Source organism: Protopterus annectens, chromosome 2.part0 (assembly GCF_019279795.1).
Source record: "Protopterus annectens isolate FY-2018-M chromosome 2.part0, PAN1.0, whole genome shotgun sequence".
NCBI lineage: Eukaryota > Metazoa > Chordata > Ceratodontiformes > Protopteridae > Protopterus > Protopterus annectens.
Window position 1 is genome coordinate 1343698571 of NC_056728.1, and position 21064 is coordinate 1343719634.

Below are 21064 nucleotides of genomic sequence, written 5' to 3' on the forward strand. Positions count from 1 at the left end.
CAGCTTCTGCTTCGGGCACCACGCGGCAAGAAAGACTGAGGAAAATGGCGTCGGCTGATGCCTTTATACCCGAATAACTGCCGCAATGACGTCGGGTGAAGTGCGACACCAGCCGAAGCCAGACCCAGACTTTGTAATCCGGCCGACCGAAGGGCTGCCTGACGACAGGACAACCCATTTGTAAGGACTGCAGATGCATCATTGAAGGACATCTCCAGCTCTATTCAGTCGCTTACCGCTTGCTCAGAGGTGACCTGTGCCTGACATACAAGGCCATGTCAAACCCAGATTTGATGAACATGCTTCACCTCAAAAAATCTAGATCCCTCAGAACTACAAGGGCGGGAGACTTAAACCTTGACACGGTTATTAATAGGACGTGCTGGAGGGACAGATTCATCACCCAGAGACTCCCTATGCTGTGGAACAAAATCCCGGTACATGTGAGGCAGAGCACCTCGCTGGCCTTGTTCAAGAGAAATCTTGACCAATGGATGGGAGATCGCAGATATACCCCAGGGATTACCTCAGTGTCACTGCTTGACAGAGGCACAGCAAAATAATGGGCATAGTTTCCTTCAAACTAAAGGGGTGGCGAAAGCCACACAACTCTGGGCTAGGCTTATAATTGCCCTTGGGCAGATAGCCTAGTATGAACCTATGAACCTATGAACCTATCAGGGACATAGTAAGAGAGATAGCTGACTAGCTAAATAGCACCATCTAGTGACGCTTTATCCAAATTACATGCTTTTCTAATAGGATCACAGAACTATAATACTATAAAATTCTTCATACTATAAATACATCTACTCCCTCTAACCATATATGTATTCATTAATTTGGACATAAATATATTAAAAGGCAAAGACTTGAAACAACAAAGTGCACCTTGCTGGAATAAAGTGCTCGCACACACTCTAATAAACTGAAATCTGTACCAAAACAAGGGTGACGTGTGAGAGCACAGCAGATCAAAAAACCAGAGTTCCTTCTTAGATAAAAATCTTTAATCCACAGTAACCACGATAAACAAACAGTGCTGCAGCTGATGAGCGCTTTCACTCACTTAATGAGCTTCCTCAGATCTAAATGCTGCTTCCCATAATGCTCATATATATAGTCAACAAAAACAATTATCTGTTAATTGACAGATAGAAATGTACATATGTGCCATCATAAAGCCATATTTGTTTAAACATATAAATAAAATCATCTAATGTCATTACGAATGCTGTAAAGATGTTCAAGCAATTATCAAACAAGTATGTGTAAAACACATGTATATGCATCTATACACTTATTAAAAGAGATTAAATAGCATAAAAACATATAAATTTAAACAAACCATGCAACATTGTGATTTAACTAAGAATAAATATATTAAAGACCTTAAGAACTATATATATAAAATTAATTATACCATATTGTTAATGGAAAACCTAACTCATATTCTATTTTAAATTCCATAGGGAATCATAAAAACAATATAAATGCATTATAAATAGTACATTTCAAAAATTATTAATTAAAAAAAATATTAATTAAATTTTTTTTTATATATTTAACACCAAATATACTAAGGTCATAAATAAATATGTGAATGTATATAAATGACTCCATTAAATACTGTTGGTGTAAATAATATATATTTCTATTAATTAATAAAGCTACTTCTGTGAACAAATTTAGGACAAACCTACATGCTACAACTCATCTCCATTGTTAGTGTTTCTCTAAAGCCAAATATAATTCTTAAAACTTTTAAAATATATCAAATAGTATGTTTTTTAAAAAATATAAATAGGTATATATTATAGTCAATACTATATAAAATCTATCTCATAATCTAGCTGCTCTTTATTTTAATATAGGAACCACAGAGACGTGTTCATTTAATCCTGGCTTTTTGTTAGCTTCTAATACTAGCAGCTGCCAATATCATTCTCTAACTTCTATTCTATTTTCCCAATCACCTCCTCTAATTTCTTGTGGAATAACTTCTAATACAAGGAACAGGAACATAGCTTGATTACAGTCTATTGTATGCTTATATAGTGCATTATTAATATTTTTTTTGCTGATGTCATATATGTGCTCATGAAGTTACATTTGTGACGAAAAACCCGGAGAAGTAGTTCAGTTTTTCTTTGTGGATTTTAGTGCTTGGATTTAATAAAGTCTGTTCCTGTGGCTCGTGGCTCCTAGTGCTTCTATGAACTGCAAATTGCCTGAAGGATAGAAGCCATACAGTGAGGGTGACAGGTGTTTCTTCAGAGAGCATGAAGGTAACTAGTGGAGTTCCTCAGGGCTCTATCTTGGGAGCTCTGCTATTCTGCATCTACCTTCCTGATCTCTACATTGCAAACAAGAAGCTCTGGTTGACCAAACCTGCAGATGACTGTAAACTGAATAATTCTCAAGTCCCCCCTCTGACTCGAACATAACCTTATTTGTTAATAACTGGTGTACTAAAATGGACTCTAAATGCCAAAAAATGCATTATCACCTTCTGTAAACAATCCCTCTCCTCTAGCTTACAGTATCACACTCTCCCTCAAAATAAGAATGTAGTAAGAGATTACAGAACATGGATGGACAGTTCCCTCTCCTTTGAGCATCACACTGCTACACTGGTTAGAAAGCCAAAGGTATACCTTTCAAAATCAAAAGTCATCCTTAGCCCCTTGTATTCCACAGTTTAGGCCTATTAGAGAGGAAAATGCTCTCTTTGGGACATACCTCACGAGGCACAAAGCAACTGGAAAAAAAAGAGGCTCCTAACTAAAAAAAGATCAATGGCTTCAAAAACCTGATCAGCTAAGAGAGACTGGAAACACTATCATGGTACTCAGTACCCTTTAGACTGTTCAGGGAAGACTTGCTTCGCTTACCTGGTCACAAGGGATCCAGTAGTACAAGATCTCTTATGCTTTCATAAATCAATCAATCCCACAAATACTAGAACCAGAGATATACATCTATTTAAACTAATAAGCAAAAACAAAAAGGTGATATAGATTTGCCACACAGTGACTACCCCTCTGTGGCACAAACTTCCTCTCCAAATTAAGCAGTGTGATTCAATAACTTCCTCCAAAAAGGAGCAAGATCATCAGATATGTATTCATAAATTCACCCCTGGTATGACAGCCTTGTACCTTCTTGAAAGAGGAGGTAAGGCTTAGGGTGGGTACTGGCAAGGTGTTAATGGCCTCCTGGCCCAGTTTTATTTATTTATGGACATTTGATTAAAGTGAAAGTCAGACTGGGTAGAAGCCCATTTTCAACAGAGGCCCAGGGAGAAAATCTCCAAATTATTACAAAACATTTTAAGAATAATTTTACAATCTTCAAAAAAAAAACATTTATTTTAATTTATTTGACATTTGACTGGAATAGTCCGACTGAGCCAGTGCCCTTTTTCAACAGAGGCCTGGGGAGAACAGCTCCACAAACACGACAGTAGTTACAAAATTTGATCAAAGAACATAATCATGCACTGCAGTTACACACATTAACAGATATATCCAATGGACTTGGCCACTAGTGAGAATGTCAGGGTAAAAACACCTCTGGATTAAACAGTAAATCACATACTACAGTTGTTATACAGAGGAGAAAATATAAATTGTACTACTATTTGCAAGATTACAGTCATAAGCAATGCTGACAGCTGATGATTACTACAGTATAACTTACGGTTGTAAGGACTAATTACAGGGTAGGAGAAAATATAAGTGTGATAATTTCTTCTGTAATCTATACGTACTATAATCTATATTGTCTACAGTATAGTTTGAGGTTGAGAGATAAGTGGGGAATAGTAGGTGTAAGGGGCAAGGTAGGAGATGTAGTTTGAAGTAAGCTAGCTCAGAGATCAAGGGAGAGAGAGCGGAGGTAGGTTCAAAGGTTGGTACTAGGCTATTGGCCCTAGGGCCTATATAAACCTAGCCAAAAGGTACCCTGACTTTTGCCACCCAAGAAAATTATTTTCCTGTGCCACTGTCGAGCATAGACACAGAAGTGATCCCCGAGGTGAATTTCCTCTCTCTCTCATCCAATCATCAAGATTTTTCTTGAAGAGTGCTAATGAGGAGCTCTGTTTGATATAGATAGGTAGTTTGTTCCAGAGTATGGGAAGTCTCTGGGACAGGAATCTATCCCTCCAGCATGTTCTGTTTATTGTGGTGACAAGGTTTAGGTCCCTAGAGCATGTAGCTCGGAGGGATTGGGATTTCTTTAAGTGGAGCATGTCCAAAAGCACTGGATTTGACATAGCTTTGTGTGTTAGGCAGAGATCGCCTCTGAGTAGGTGATATATGATGGAGTAAAGCTGCAGTTTTTTGAGACAGTCTGCGTAGGGCATCTGTTTGAGGCTGGTAATCCTCTTTGTGAGGTATTTCTGTGGCCTTTCCAGTTGTTGTAGATGTCTTGTGAGGTACATACCAAAAGGGGGCTTTGTACTCTATTAATGGGTCTAATGAGTGACGAACAGAAAGGAATAATGACCTCTTTTTTTCCTGGATGAGAAACCTTTTGTGATAAGTTGTGCCACATAGAAGGATTTTCTGACTACTGTGACAATGTGATTATCAAATAAGACTACTGTCCATCTGTGTCCCAAGGTCTCATCACACTTTCGGTGTTAGACTACTGCCTATGTGGTAGTTCATGGGTAGAGATTTTTTACCAAAAGGAATGACAATGCACTTTTTGGCATTGGCTTGAGGCCATGGCTTTGACACCAGGCATCTGTCTCAGCGAGGCCCTTATGTAGTATGTCCACATCTTTTGGAGTTTTGATTATGGCTCCTAGTTTGCAGTCATCTGCGAACTTCGTTAGCCAAATACCTTCTGTGTTAGCCTGTACTTCAGAGAAGTAGATACCAAACAGGAGAGGACCCAGGACTGAACCCTGTGGTACTCCACTTGTCACTGGTCTGAAGTTGGATTGGGAGTCTGCTACTTTCACAGTGTGTGTTCTGTCAGTGAGACAGCTGGCAACCCATCTTGTGACACAGGGATTTATAACTAGTTTTTTGAGTTTCTCTAAAATTCCAGAGTGGGGGATGGTGTCGAAAGCCTTGGTGAGATCTAGATAGGCTGTGTGAACCACCTTACCCTCATCTACAGCTTTGGTGACCGCTTCAAAGAAGTCTGTCATGTTTAGGAGACATGATCTGCCTTTTACAAACCCGAACTGGTGGGGATCCAGAGTTTGGAGATTACCAATGTCATTGTTTATAAGTTCCATGATGATACGTTCCATAGCCTTACAGGCCAGGCTAATAGGGCGATAGTTTCCCGGGGTCCGTGGTGGCTCCCCCTTTGTGGAGTGGGATAACAGTCACTGTGCACCATTCAGTGGGCACACAGCCTGAGGTGAGGCTATGACTGAACATGGTACTTAGGTGGGGTGCCAGTTCGTTCTGTAGTTCATATAGAATGCAACCTGGGATGTTGTCAGGTCCTATGGATGATGTGTTCTTGGCTTTGGAGAGTGTGATTTTTACCTGTGCAGCCGTGATTACAGGAACTTTGCATTCTTCCAGTATAGAGATGGGCCCTTTAGGGATGAGAGGGGGGTAAAGTTAGCACTGAACCTATCTACCAGGATGTTGGCAATATCAGTTGGTTCTGTATATTTAGTGCCATTGTGCTGTAACTAGAGCAGATCTGAGTGTTGCCACTGAGATTCTTGACATAGCTATAGAATGCTTTTGTGGTTGTCTTTAGAGTCAGTGGCGATTTTGTTTTCCTAACTAACTTTGGAGGATTTTATGAGGGATCTCAGCTTCTTACCGAGGCTGACCAGGGAGTGTCTCCAATCATGGGATTTTACTCTTTTTTGCAACAGTTTCTTTCTTCTGTTGCAGAGTTTGTTTATGGCAGGGGACCACCAAATTGGCTTTCTTTTTTTGGAGGATAGCATCTTGATTCTGTTAGGGATTGCACGATCCATGCACTCGTGCAAGTGCTTATAAAGTGGATCTGTGTAGGATTCAGCAGTCATACCATGGGTGTCATGAAGTTTGCCACTTCTGTCTTAAGAAGTGTGAAGTTGGCTTTGGAGAAATTTTTTACGGTGGTTTCCTTAATGGGGTGGGGGAGGAATGTGAATGTCTAGGGTGATTATCTTATAGTCGGATCTGACTAATGAGGAATTGACCTCTGGTGTGGAGCACCAGTTGCCCATGTTGGTAATAACCAGGTCTAGGATATTGCTGCCCCTGGTGGGGGTGTGGATAAGTTGATCCAAGGCATTGGAATTTATGAATTCCAGAAAACGTTGAGCACAAGAGTTGGTACACGAGTAGTTTTCCCAGTTAATGGTGGGGTAGTTGAAATCGCCCATTATTAGGGTGTTAGGTTGTACCCTTATATTTTCCAGTGTATCAAGAAATGAGGAGTGGGAATCCTGGGGCATGGTGGGGGATCTGTAGCAAGCTGCAATTTGGATTGTGGTCTTGCCCAGAGTTAGTTGCACTTGGATAATTTCGGACGCATTATGCTGAGCAACTAGCCTGGAGGTGTGGATATCCTTAATGAATATGGACACGCCTCCGCCTTTAGTGTTTCACAGGTTAGGTGGCCGAAAGATGTGGTATGAATTATAGCCTGGTAATGCAGGGGTACTCTCCGGAGCCTTGAACCAGGTCTCTGTCACTGCACAGATGTCAGTGTTCTTCATTTTAAGGAGAGATCTCAAGTGAGTGCATTTTGATGTTTAGACTTCTAGCATTGAATAGCAATACCTTCAGATTCTGCCTGCTTGTACCTGTTACAGTGGTGAATTTGTCATTTGAACCTTGCCTAAAAAAGGCACTATAGGGGTGGCTACAGCCTTAACCAGTATCCGGAATCCCAGGGGTGACAGGTGCAGGCCATCTCTGGCAAAGCATCGTGGTTCGTCAATCATGTCATCCCAGGCAGACAGATACTGGATCCCCTTAGAATGACACCAGAAGCTTAGCCAATTGAAGTAATTTTGTCCTTGTACTGTGGTATCATTCTAGATGATGGCAGGATGCTACTCAGGGCTAGGGTCATTCCCTGCCTGGGCTACAAGATCAGACAGCTCCTCCATGTCCCTTTTCATGTAGTCCAGGGAGGTACATCTCAGGTCATTCACACCAACAGGACAATGACAGAGTCATATTTGTACTTGCTGTGGAGTGACCTGAGTGCATGCGTTATGTGGCAGATCCTGGCACCAGACAGGCAGCTGACAGTAACATTCTCCTTGTTTAGCCTGGTGAGTGGAACATCAGAGTGCCTGACTATAGAGTCACCTATGACTCGAGTGTTGGGTACGTTATTGTCATATGGGCTGTGGTTGAGTGGCACACTGAGTTTGTGGGCTATATGTCATTTGGGGTGTATGTTGCTTGTGTTTCTGCTTTGGAGGTCCCCGTTGCTTGGGCAGGTTTTTACTGAGAGCCCTCGCAAATGTAGGTGTGTGTTGTGTGTTTTGTGCTTGTCTGTGTGTTTTGGTGGTGTAGGTTTTGAGGGACTATGTGACGAGTGTGGTGCAAGTGTTTACCTTCTCCTCTTGACTGTCTAGTCCAGTCTTGGGTGAAGAGAGCTTTGCTTCCCATTTGGCTATATAAGTGCATCTCTCACAGGTTGTAGTGTTGGGTGGTAGGAGGAGAGGGTTGTCTGTGTACATGAGGCAATTGCTGCATTGCCTCAAGATGCCCAGATTCATAAGGTACACAGGAGAAAACACTGGGAGCTGTCCCTTAGACATGCCTGGATAGGTGCTTATTTAAGTACTAGAAACTGTTTTCCACTAGACAAGTGAAGAAAGTTGAGTGCTGTAGTAATTTGTAGCTTATTTAGTGCTTACGAGTTTTGAACAAGTGCTGAGCTCAAAGAAACAGACTTGAGTGCTGAAACTAAAAAACTGGCTAGGAAGGTTAAGGTATGTTATGAGTGGGAAGATTGGGAAGCAAACATTGCAGAGGTCAGGAGAGAAGGAAATCGTGAAGCTATAGCTAAAAAGACCAGGGAGGTTGTTTACAGCGGCAAATACATGTGTTAGAAAATCTTTAATGGCATGCTTGAATTCTCTAGGATGGGTTATTTTTCTAATAGTCAGGGGATGCTTGTTCCAAGATTGGGAAGGAAAGTAACTACAGATATTTTGTCCAATCGATCTGTATTGCTTGTAAATTTCTAAATGGTTTTGGTCAGAGCTTCTAAGGGTTCTAGTGGGAGTACAGAGAGAGAGATGAGAGAGGAGATAACAGAGTAGGAGGCAGGCTTATAGAGGAGGGAGTGGATGAGCAGAAGTTGAAAGAGAGTAGGAGTTGGTGAGGGAATTCTAACCATTTTAAAGTCATGAGAGAGTGAAAGTGATGAGAGAGATCTGGTTGGCATCAAATCTGGTGATTTTATTATAGGTGATTTCATGTTTAGATAAGAGGGAAGACTGCAGGTTAGTTAAGATTTGTGAGTTGTAGAAGAGGCAAGGAAGAAGGTAGGCATAGGGAAGAGAGATACAGGAGTCATTAGTAAGGAATTTCTGGTTTTGGTACAAAATGAGAAGTTATGTACCTACCATAACGTTCCATGTTAGTTGTCTTCTCTCGCCTTCTTTCTTGCTTGATGGGTTCGGAGCCGATCCTCGGCTCCAACTCGGCACTTGCTAAGCTCGAGAGTCACTTTTACCAGCTCGAGGCAGCCCCATATCCCATGATGCAAGGCGGTAAGTACCCAGATCTCATTTGTACCTATAGGGAAACACACCTAGCACAAAAAACTTTCCACTGAGGAAAGAAAGCAATTAGCCTAAAGGAAGGGCTGTAATGGGAACCAGGTAACTAACTGGTGCCTAAAGAAGCAATCTTCCAAACAAAGGAGAACAAGGTCTGTCCAGGCAAGGGTAGGAGGGAGGGTCAAGAAAGAAGGAGAGAAGACAACTAACATGGAACGTTATGGTAGGTACATAACTTCTCAATGTTAAGTTGTCAATCTCGCCTTCATTCTTGCTTGATGGGACCAAGGCCCCTAGCACCTCTATCCTGGGTGGCTCAATGGAACAGACTCTTGAGAACCGTAGAACCAAAACTGGCTCTATCCCTGGAGGCCAAATCCAATTTGTAATGAGAAACAAAGGTATGAGGAGTAGCCCAAGTGGCTGCTGCACAAATAGTGTCTAAAGGGAGTCTAGCCTGAAAGGCTGTGGAAGTGGCTAAACTTCTGGTGGAATGCGCATTTGGTTTTGAGCACAGCTGTTTGCCCCTGAGCTGATAGATTTCGGAGATGGTGGAAGAAAGCCATCTAGATAAGGTCACTTTGGAAACAGGAAGGCCTTTCTTATTTTCAGCATAAGAAAGAAAGAGCTGATCGGATTTCCTGAATTGTTTTGTTCTGTCCAAATAATATCTGAGTTGGCGGTGAACATCAAGATAATGTAATGTTTGTCCCGATCTGTTGGAGTAATTAGGAAAAATACAGGAGATGAATAGATTGGTTCAAATTAGTTTTCGAAGCCACCTTAGGCAAAAAGGATGGATTAGTACTCAAGGATACCCTGTCCTTGTGGAAGACCAAATAAGGGGGACGAACAGAAAGAGCATGAAGTTCTGACACTCTCCTGGCCGAGGTAATAGCGACAAGGAAGAGTGTTTTCCATGAAAGAAACTTCAGTGAACATGAAACAGCTGGCTCAAAGGGAGGAAGAATTAAGGATGTCAGCACTAGATTTAGGTCCCATTGAGGAGGAGGACTCCTGACAGGAGGTTTAAGGAGACAAATCCCTTTTAGAAAGGCTCTACAAAGCCTGTGGGACAATGTTGTGATCTGCAAACCCGACATGAAAGTTCGAGATAGCAGCCAACTGAACTTTAACCGTGGAAGATGAAGAGCCCGAGTGAAAGATTTCCGCTAAAAATCCAAAACTGCATGAACAGGGGCAGTAAAGGGATCTATATTCTTTGATTTTGCCCAACAAGAGAAGCGTTTCCACTTGCTGGTATAAATCCTTCTAGTAGAGGATTTAAGAGAAGCCACTATGATATCCCTAACCGGGTTAGAGATCATAGGAAGCCTGGCTAAGGAAGGAAGTGGAGCAACCAAGCTGTGAGGTTGAGAGAAGGAATAGACCGATGCAGGTGACCCGATTGGTGGATCAGAAGGTCTGGCACTGGGTCCAGATGCCACGGCTGCACCAATAGGTGACGATGGAGGAACGGAAACCAAATTTGTCGAGGCCAATAGGGGGCAATGAGAATCATTTTGGCTCTCAAAACGGTGGCTTTCTGGAGTACTTGTGGAATCAATGGAAAGGCATAAAGAAGTCCCTGGGGCCAATCCTGGGTAAGAGCGTCTCTGGGGGGATGGCCTGGCAGTGGGAAGAGAGAAGAAGTAGTCTGGGAATTTGCTGTTTTGGGGAGTAGCAAAAAGATCGCAACATGGGCGACCCCATTCTAGAAAAATCTCCTCCACTATAGATTGTTTGAGAGACCACTCGTGAGGCATGAGAATAGCTCTGCTCAATCTGTCCGCTAAAATGTTGGTTTTCCCAGGGACATGCGTTGCTACCAGAAACCGATGAGAGGAGATCGCCCATTGCCAAAGTCTGAGAGCTTCTCGACACAAGGGGTAGGACTTGGTTCCGCCCTGTTTGTTGATATACCATACTACAGACATGTTGTCCGTGTGAACTGCAATTGTTCCCAAGGGAAGAAAGTCGTTGAGGGCTTGCAACGTTAAAAGCACTGCTCTCATCTCTAGGACATTTATGTGCAGGTGGTATTCGAACGGTTGCCACGTCCCATGAACCATCCTGCCCTGATAATGACCCCCACCCGATCAGGAGGCGTCCGTAGTGACTGTGGCTACCGGGCCGGGGATACAAAGGGTCTGCCCTGATGAATCTGGGGAGAAGAAATCCACCAGGATAGGTGGTTTTTGCAAGCTTGTGTCACCAGGATTTGGTGACGCATGGGAAGTTGTTGGTAAGACCACTGGGTGAACAACATCCATTGAAGAAGACGCATGTAGAAGCGGGCCAAGGGAAGAAGGGTAATGGCCGCTGCCATGAGGCCCAACACTTTCAGGACCAGTTTGGCTTGTACCTTTTTGCTGGCAAGGATGATTCGCACGTGACTTTGGATATCTGAAATTCTTTGGTCTGTGAGGGTTGCTGACATCTGAACAGTGTCTAAATTTGCGCCTATGAAAGTAATAGACTGGCAGGGCAACAAGGAGGATTTTTCGTAGTTGATCGAAATTCCTAACTGAGTGCAGAGATTTAGGGTGTAATCCCTGGCTTGGAGAAGTTGATGCTTGGTGGTGGCTGAAAGGAGCCAGTCGTCGAGATACGGAAACACCTGGAATCCTTGACGTCTCAGGTGAGCCGTGACCACTGCCATACATTTGGTGAACACTCTGGGGGCTGTAGTGAGACCAAAGGGCAGGGCTCTGAATTGAAAATGACTGGTCCCCAGCCGAAAGCAGAGAAACGTTCTGGAGCGTCTGTGAATTTTTATGTGATAGTACGCATCCTGAAGGTCTATTGAGCACATCCAGTTGTCTTTGCCCAGGAAGGGCAAAATTGATTGAAGTGTGACCATTCAAAATCTCGTCTTTTTCACAGACTTGTTGAGTCTGCTGAGATCCAATATTGGTCTCCAATCTCCCGTCTTTTTGGGGACCAAAAAGAACCTCGAGTAGATTCCGGGCTCTGAATGGTCTGTTGTAACTGGCTGAATGGCCCTTTTGTGTAGAAGCTTTGATACTTCTAACTTTGCGATTTCCCTTAGACCGGGTGGCACATCTGGAAGGGAATTTTTGTGATTGAAGGGACTTTCCTCGAAAGGAATTTTGTAACCCTCAGATATGATCGACTGTACCCATCTGTCTTGTGAGAGGGAAAGCCAGGCTAGTGGGTACAGCGATAATCTTCCCCTGACTGCCTCCAAGGATGGACAGTCGGGCAACACCTCAGGGATGCTGGAAGGGCTTGTCAGAGAGAGACTCTCTGCTTCCCTGGTTTTGTGGACCCCCTCTGCCTCTAGGGTGGCGTCTGTTATTATTACCCCCTCTGCCTCTAGGGGTAAACTGACCACGTGTATCCGGCGTGACTCCTTGGGATTTGCGGAACCACATCTTTCCACCCTTCTGTCCTTAGGGGTAAGGTCTAGAAGGGGTGGAAAAACGGACCCCTACGGCAGAAAGAGTCTTGCCGTCCTGCTCACACCTGGTCAATGTATCCTTCACTTGAGGACCAAACAAAGTTGACCCATCAAAGGGAGAGTTTGTGAAGGACGCCTTGAAGGGATCAGCAAAATTACAGAGCCGCATCCAGGATTGACATCTCAGAGCCACTCCTGTGCCTGCGGCTCTACTCGCTCCATCTGCTGCATATGAAATCAGCTGCATGGAGGAGTTGGTTATGGAGTTAAGGATTCCTAGCTGAGAAGCAATCTTGTCTTGTGCCCCCGGAGCTGTAGGATCCTGTACTACTTCACCTAGTTCCTTAAGGATGTCCCTTTGGAGTCTGGTGAAGTGACACAAATAGTTCAGCGAACGCATGGCAAAGGTCGCTGAGGAAAACATCCGCTTACCATACCTGTCCATGGTCCTGGAATCCTTGTTAGGAGGATGGACTGGTATGGAAGGATCTGCAAGTTCCTTTTTAGTGGCGGCCGCCACCACCATGGCATCAACCGGGACACCTTTTGTAAGGAATTGCTGTTCGGAAGGGGCTGTAATAAATTTAGAAGGCCTCCTGGGAACTGGCTCTATGGAGTCAGGAGAAGCCCAAGCCTTTCGAGCGATTACCTGCATGAGGGGGTCAAAAGGCGGAGACACCCAGGAGGTGGAGGGTCGAGAACCAAACGCCTCTAGGTATACCGACTCATCATCGGAGGGATTTATGGTGGGCCAGTTTCCCCTCTGTTTCAGGAGTTCTAGGATGTCTGAAAAGGAGACATCCTCAGAGGGGGATCTTGGGGACCCCTCCGACTCATCTAAGTCGGTATCCGAAGTAAAAGACTCAGGGGAGTCTAGGTGCTTCCTCTTACAAGTCCTCTTGCGCGGAGGATCTCCTGACGGATCAGGAGAATCCTCGGGAGAGGGGGTTCCTCCCAATGGGGAAACCTGAGGCGGTGGATCTCTCGGTCCGGGAGCAAGAGAGCAGGAAGAGATATCAACAGGCACCGTAGAGGGAGGAGCTAAAGGAATAGACTGCTGACTGAGCCCAGGGGCCAGCACACTCCTCATCACCTCGAAGGCTCCCCTCCCAGGGAGATCCGAGAGAACCCGTTCCAAAGAAACTGGGACTCCCGGGCCCACTGAAAGGGAAGGCTCCGAGGAAGATGTCGGAGCCGAGCTCACCAAGGCCGAAGCTCCAAGGGGAAGAGCGGGGTCGGACAAGGGTCCGATGCCACTCACCCCCTCGGAGCAGACCAGGGAAGCCCGGCCACCGAATCCCTCCAAGGAAGGTCTCGAGGAGGAGATAAGAGTAGATGCTGAAGGTGCAGAAGGGGGGGGTATCTGGCCCTCAGCCATAGCAGTAACTATTCCTGTAGACTCCAGCTCCAAACTCTGGGGTAGAGTCGAAGGAGGAATTTGAAGAGGGTGTGGACTAATAGTCGTCTGTTGAGACGGACTATGAAGCATTTGGGCTAGTGCCTGTGATTTTAACAATCTGCTTACCACTCTCTCTAAATCATGGTCTGACAACCTGGAAGACCTAGATGATCGGCTCCGATGGCTCCGCTCTGAAAGAAGAGGTGAGGCCGGAGCCGACAGTATCGGTTCCAAAGAGGGAGACCTGGACCTCTTCCTTGAAGGAACCATCGGAGCCGAAGACCCCACGGATCCAGATGGAGCCGATAACTTTTCGGCTCCGAGTGTAGGTCCAGATGTATCGGCTCTAGCCGGAGCCGATACAGGCAAGGAAACAATGGTGTCGGAGCCGGTCGGCGCCGACACCGAAGCCTGAGCCACATGGTGGTCGGAGCCAGTCGGAGCCGACACCAAAGTGACAGTAACAGTATCGGCACCGATGGCCATCGGTGCCGAGGATTTAGCCAAGTTAGGATCGGTTCCAGCCAGAGCCGATCTCGACTCTGAAGGAGTCGGAGGCTTAGAAACTGAAGCCTGGACCTTGGTAGTCCTAGAAGGCTTGCCCGGAGCCGGTTTTGCCGGGGAGCCCTCCGGTTTAAGGAGACCCCTTAAAATAAGTTTATTTCTCCTTTCCTGCAGGACTCTCTGGCTAAAAGAATGACAAATTGCACAGGAGTCCTGCAGGTGGAGAGGTCCCAGGCAGTATAAACAAGAAGTGTGACAGTCTGTCAGAGACATCTTTTGACAGCACGAGTCACACTTCTTGAAGCCTGAGACCCTCTGTTCTTTAGACATAGTGCTTTCAAAACAACAGTACACACACAGTCCCGAATCAGACAAGAAAAGTTAAGTATGAGAAGTAAACTCTCACACACACACACACACACACACACACACACACACCCTAACAGGGGGGGATGGGAGGGAATAAAGGCCTGACTAAAAAGGTAAAGAAGGAAAAATAAAGTTAGTCAGAAAAGGCCTCACAATGTATCTAAGAATGATAGAATTCTAAGGAAAAGAGAAAATTTTCTGATTGGGGGCTAAAGTTCAGTAATAATAAACACTTACCAGGAGCTGGTAAAAGGAGGACCTCATCAGTGAAGCGGCAAACGAGATCTGGGTACTTACCGCCTTGCATCATGGGATATGGGGCTGCCTCGAGCTGGTAAAAGTGACTCTCGAGCTTAGCAAGTGCCGAGTCGGAGCTATCAAGCAAGAATGAAGGCGAGATTGACAACTTAACATCACTAGTTTTTGGCGTGTTCTGCAGTTTAAATAATTACAACAGATTAGACATAATATAAAACATTAGTTAAAAATCTATACAAGATATACGACAATCATTTAATACTTAAAAAAATTTTAGATAATTCTTTATTCTATGGTAAGTACTGAAATCCCCCAAGGAAGATGGATTATTATGGGTCAGCTGTTAGCTCTCTCTCCACTCCTGTTGGGGTAAGAATTTACAGTCTGACAGGCACCTAGTGGGAAACAATAGGGCAGCAATCAGAAAAGTAGGCAGCTGCAGAAGGACGTCCATGGTAGGGTATGAATGTATATATGTAAAAACAAATGCACGCTTTCTATAGTAACATCACTGCAGAGCAGGTGGTTGAGAATACAGGGAGTGGCAAGCAGGGCATTAAAAAATACTCATCCTTGTAGGGTGAAACACCTGAAGGGTCCACAGCCCAGTCCCTAGAGCTAAAAGAAAAAATAAAGCAAATGCTAATATACTGACCTCCATGCATGGAGGAGGACAGCATACAAAAAAAGATACATTACTGCTGTGGTGACACCTAACCGGGAAAAGCCAAAAGAAAAACAATAACACATACAGAACACCTACATTCTATATTTTAAGTAATATTATATCATTTTATTTTAGTTTGGGCAGATTACATGTGAAATCTGGGTATGGCCCTGCTGTCTGTAAACACCATTTTTATTTCCATTTAAGGAAAGCAGTCCACAGAAAACAGTGTTTCAAAGATCAAGACTATGTTTTGCATGTTGCTCATTGGGTTGGAAGTGCCCACAATACAGACAGCAAAAATCTGGTTCTAAAACATTTCTGACAATTTAACTGGTGGCATTACATAATGAAACAGAACAGTTCAAGGCTTGACACAGTCTCTCTCTATATTCATGTTAAAGTAACACTAGTACACCAAGCAGACTGCTCAGAAGCATTTACCTGTTTAATAATCTTTTCTAGTTGGGTGAATGTCTGGCATACACCTTCCTCTGCTTCTCCACTGTGATTAATGATCTGAAGAGAAAAGAATGCAAAATTACTGCATTACCAAAAAAACACACACTGCAACCTGTAAGGGATTTTACTTTATTTTATTAGTCTTGTAAAGTCAAATCAATCTTTTTTTAAATTTTCAGTATAATTTATTCAGCTGTTAAATGGTCCCTTTCTAAACTTTTTCAGCTGTGATTTGGGCCACTACAGCAAGAATAAATGCAGTATATATAGACCATTTTGAGCAGCCAATCAACCATCATGTTCTGGGAAGGAAATAACAGTACCTTGATAAAATAGAAAACTCCACCAAGAAATAGGCAGAAAGTACAGTTGTGTCACACACAACACAGTTACAGATGTTTAAGTAGATCAGTGTTGCACTACTGATGCTTGGATCTTTCCAGCATGCAGAAACTCATGACCAGCCTGATTTCCAGAGTCTCTTCATCATCCCTAGCTGACTGACATCCAATGGCCGATGTTCAGACATCAAGTTATATGGGATGCATCTATCAGCGCCATCTTCAGAGTCTTTCTAGTCAGTGTGCAGCAGCCTGATGCCAGAGAACAGCATGACCCTTCCAGATGTCAAAAGACTTTTAGATAGCTGATACCTTCCCCTATATTCCTATGTGTCAGAAGTAAAAGATAGGGGGTGATGGTATACAAGAACTACCCATCTGAAATGCTTTCCTTCCTCCCTCCCTCACCGTGGAAAGGGGGAGGCAAGAGAGTGCAGCAGACAAAGGGACAGGAGGGCTGAAGTACTTGGTGTAAGACACCAATACGCCTAGCTATTAGTCTGAGGGGGGGAGGGCTCTGGTAAGGATTAATGATAAACACCCTTATCTGGGTGAGTAGGTCTATCACTTGTAAAAGAATGTAATACCTCCCCTCACTGAGGGTCAAGAGGAGGGAGAACCAATGTTATCTTGGTCATAAGGGGTATGATGAGTATCATACTAGGCCTGTCTGACATCACCTTGATCAGTACCCTGGAAATTAGGGGAACAGGTGGGAAGGGATAAAGAAAGTCTTGTCCATTGGAATGGGAAGGCATCTGCTCTCCATGTCCCTGCCTGCTGGCTTCTTGAGCAGAACCATTAAAGTTGTCTGTTCTAGTGACAGACAAATTCTAAACTGGGGGTGCCCCCATTGATGGGTGAGGTCCAGGAAGGTCACCCTTTTTAGCAGCCATTGTTTGGGGCACAAAATGTCCCTGCTCAAAGAATCTGCTATGGTGTTGCTCTGGCTCAGGATACAGGATGCTACCAGTGTCAGTTGCAACTGTTGTGCCAAGAGACAAATCTTTATTGCTAGACTGCATAAGGGGTAGGAATGAGTTTCCCTTTTCTTGTGTACCACATAATTGTGTTGCTGTCTATCCACATTTGCAGTGCTCCTGGGGATAGGTTGCTTTGAAAAGCTTTTATTGCCAGAACAACTTCCAGTAACAAATCCTGAATTATGTGAAGGTTTCTTTGCTATGGGGTCCAGACACCTTGTATTTTCATGAGTCCTAACGTGCACTCCTCTGGCTACTTTGGAACTGTCTGTGGTTATGGTCTTGTCTACCACTGGCAGAGAAAAATGTGTGCCTTGATTTAGCCTGATGGTGTCTTTCCACCAAAAATCTCCCTTTTAAAGCATGGTAGAAGAGGCAACAGGGTTTGCAGTGGTTGAGTGTTGCTCTCAAATGCTTATCAGGAACCAGTGAAATTTCCTCATGTATACATTTGCCAAGGGGGAATCATAATGATGCCAAGAACTCCAAGGCTCTTAGACATTCCCTTGCAGTGACTGTCTTCCTTGGTAATAAGCTGTGTATGTAGTCTGTCAGAAAGGACACCTTGTCTTGGGGTAAGAAGGTTTTTCTGCTGTACAAAGTCTATCATTGCACCCAGAAAGAAAATTCTTGTTTGGGCTGAAGGTGGGACTTGCAGAAATTGAGGACAAGTCCTGCTCCCTGAAACGAGTTCATGGCAGCCTTTAAGCCTATTTGAAGTTTCAGGATAGCTTCTCCCTGAATAAGACAATCATCCGGTTAGGGATAAATGTGTACTCCTAGTGTTTTGCGATGCATTATAACTGGGACTAGATATTTGGTGAAAACTCTGGGTACGGTGGATAAACCAAATAGTAAAAAGCACAAAACTGGTAGTACAAACCTGCTGCTATGAATCAAAGGTATCCCCTGTGTTTTTTTGCTATGAGCACATGAAGATAAATGCCTTTCAGATCTACTGTAACCATGTAAGCTCCTACAAAAATCATGGGACAGTATTCTGCTACCAAGATATGGGGAAGGGGAAGCCATGCATTATGTACCTACCATAACGTTCCATGTTAGTTGTCTTCTTCTCGCCTTCTTTCTTGCTGGCTGGGTTCGGAGCCGATCCTCGGCTTAGACTCGGCCATCTTCAAAAGCTCGACAGCTGTTTACTGGCTCGAGGCCTCCCCATATCCCATGATGCCTGGTTCTAGATACCCAGATCTCATTTGGTAAGTCTAACTGCAGACATAAAAAGGAAGGAATCCTATCCTATAATGCATAAACCCTACCAGAGAGGCTTACTAGGCAGAGATGAATAGCCAGAGAAGACTCAGCCAGTGAAAAACTATAAGGAACTCTTCTCGGTCTACTAGGATAGGGGAATGGAGGGTGGGATGCAAGAAAGAAGGCGAGAAGAAGACAACTAACATGGAACGTTATGGTAGGTACATAACGTCTTTATGTTAAGTTGTCTATCTCGCCTTCATTCTTGCTGGTTGGGACAGCGTCCCTAGCACCTAAAATCCTGGGTGGCTCATCGGAACAAACTCTTCAGAACAGTGGAACCAAAATCAGCTCTGCTACTGGAAACCACATCCAACTTATAATGTGAAATGAAAGTATGTGGGTTGGCCCACGTAGCTGCAGCACAAATAGATTCCATGAGCAACCTAGCCTGAAAGGCCACAGAAGTGGCTAAAGCTCTGGTGGAGTGACCTTTTGGTTTAACAGGCAGTTCTTTAATCCTCAGCTGATAGATAAATGTGATGATAGTAGTCAAACTCCTGGATAAGGTTACTTTTGAAACTGGGAGACCTTGTTTACCCTCAGCATAGGAAAGGAAAAGCTGGTCCGATTTTTCTGATGTCCTTAGTTCTATGCAAATAAAAGTGTAGTTGCCTGTGAACATCTAACTGATGCAATTTATATTCCGCCCTGTTGGAGTGGTTGGGAAAAAACACAGGAAGGTCAATGGACTGATTCAAGTTATTCTCAGAAGAGACCTTAGGAAGGATTAGTCCTGAGAGCAACCCTGTCATTGTGGAACACTAGGCACGGAGGACGGATACAAAGAGCCTGAAGTTCCGAAACTCTTCTGGCTGAAGTAATCGCTACTAGAAAGAGGGTTTTCCAAGATAAAACCTTCAAAGAACAAGATGCTGCAGGTTCGAAGGGGGGCAAAATTAGAGAAACTAGAATCAAATTTAGATCCCATGGAGGTGGAGGATCTCTCACTGGGGGCCTGAGCACAGTGGTCCCTTTGAGAAAGGCTTTACATAGCTTATGAGACATATTTTCCGACAGGCCAATGTGAAAATTTTAAATTGCAGCTAACTGAACTCTAATTGTAACAGAAGCGGACCCAGCATGAAAGAGTTCTGTAAGAAATTCCAAAATGTGGTGTACAGGGGTTGAAAAGGGGTCTATACTCTTAGCCTCTGCCCAGGAAGAAAAACGTTTCCACTTACTAGCGTAGGTTTTTCTAGTCGTAGACTTGTGCGACGAAAAAATAATTTTGCGCACAGAGGGAGAGATATCAGGAAGCCTGGCTAAAGTTGGAAGTGGAGCAACCAAGCAGTGAGCTGGAGAGATTGAAGGGATTGGTGCAGCCTGCCCGACTGATGCATCAGAAGGTCTGGACCTGGGTCCAGAGTACAAGGCTGCTCGAGAAGATGATGATGCAGGAACGGGGACCATATTTGTTGAGGCCAGTAAGGAGCAATGAGGATCACTTTGCAGCCCAATACGGTAGCTTTTTGTATTAGCTTCGGGATTAGGGGAAAGGGAGGGAATGCATACAGAAGTCCCTGAGGCCAATCGTGGACTAGAGCGTCTCTGGGGGAATGTCCGGGAAGTGGAAGGAGAGAGAAGAAATTGCTGCACTTGCTGTTGAAGGGGGTGGCAAAAAGGTCGCAGCAAGGTTGGCCCCATTTGCGGAAGATTTGGTCCGCCACTACCCGATTCAGAGACCACTCGTGAGGCATGAGAATTGCTCTGCTCAGCCTGTCTGCTATGACGCTGGATCTCCCAGGGATGTGCATTGCGATCAGAAACTGTTGGCAACAGATCACCCACTGCCAGAGTCTGAGTGCTTCTCGACATAGGGACTAGGACCTGGTTACGCCCTGCTTGTTGATGTACCACATTACTGACATTGTCCGTTTGAATTGCAATGGTCCCGGTAGGAAGAGAGTCCTGAAGAGCTTGCAACGCTAAAAGCACGGCCCTCATCTCCAAGACGTTTATATGCAGATGGTACTCGTGAGGTTGCTAGGTGCCTTGGACTGTTCTGCCCTGATAATGCCCCCCCACCCGATCAGGGAGGCATCCGTGGTCACCGTAGCAACTGGAGGGCGGAGTACAAATGGTCTGCCCTGGGGCAGTGATGTGGAGACCATCCACCAATCAAGGTGCTTTTTGCATGCCTCTGTGATCATAATCATGTGAGACATGGGAAGCTGCTGGAAGGACCATTGGGTGAAAAGAAGCCACTGGAGAATCCTCGTGTGAAAACGAGCTAGAGGAATGAGTATGATCGCTGCTGCCATGAGACCCAGAGTTTGGAGGACGAACCTGGCTTGAATTCTTTTGCATCCTAATAAGACCTGCACATGTTGGCGAATGACTAACACCCTGTCGGGTGGAAGGCTGGCTGACATGTCTTTTGTATTTAAATTTGCGCCTATAAAGGTGATAGACTGACAGGGCGACAATGCAGATTTTTCGAAATTTATTGTGAAACCTAGTGTGCAGCAAGTCTGGATAGTGTAATCTCTGGCTTGCAGAAAGTGACGCCTGGTGGTAGCAGTGAGGAGCCAGTCGTCTAGATATGGAAACACCTGGAATCCTTGCCGTCTCAGGTGAGGGGTAACTACTGCCATACATTTGGAGAACACCCTGGGGGCTGTGGTGAGACCAAAGGGCAGAGCTCTGAACTGATAATGGCT

At 44.5% G+C, this 21064-nt stretch overlaps 1 protein-coding gene across 1 annotated transcript in view; it reads right to left on the reverse strand.

Moving 5' to 3' along the window:
• NPHP3 (nephrocystin 3) overlaps positions 1-21064 on the reverse strand; it is a gene marked incomplete at its 5' end in the record, with an annotated part of 1580737 nt that overhangs the window by 1365202 nt on the left and 194471 nt on the right. The window contains one exon of the mRNA XM_044060401.1: positions 15788-15862. Coding sequence (XP_043916336.1) covers positions 15788-15862 — 75 coding nt within the window. The remainder of the gene's footprint in view (positions 1-15787; positions 15863-21064) is intronic.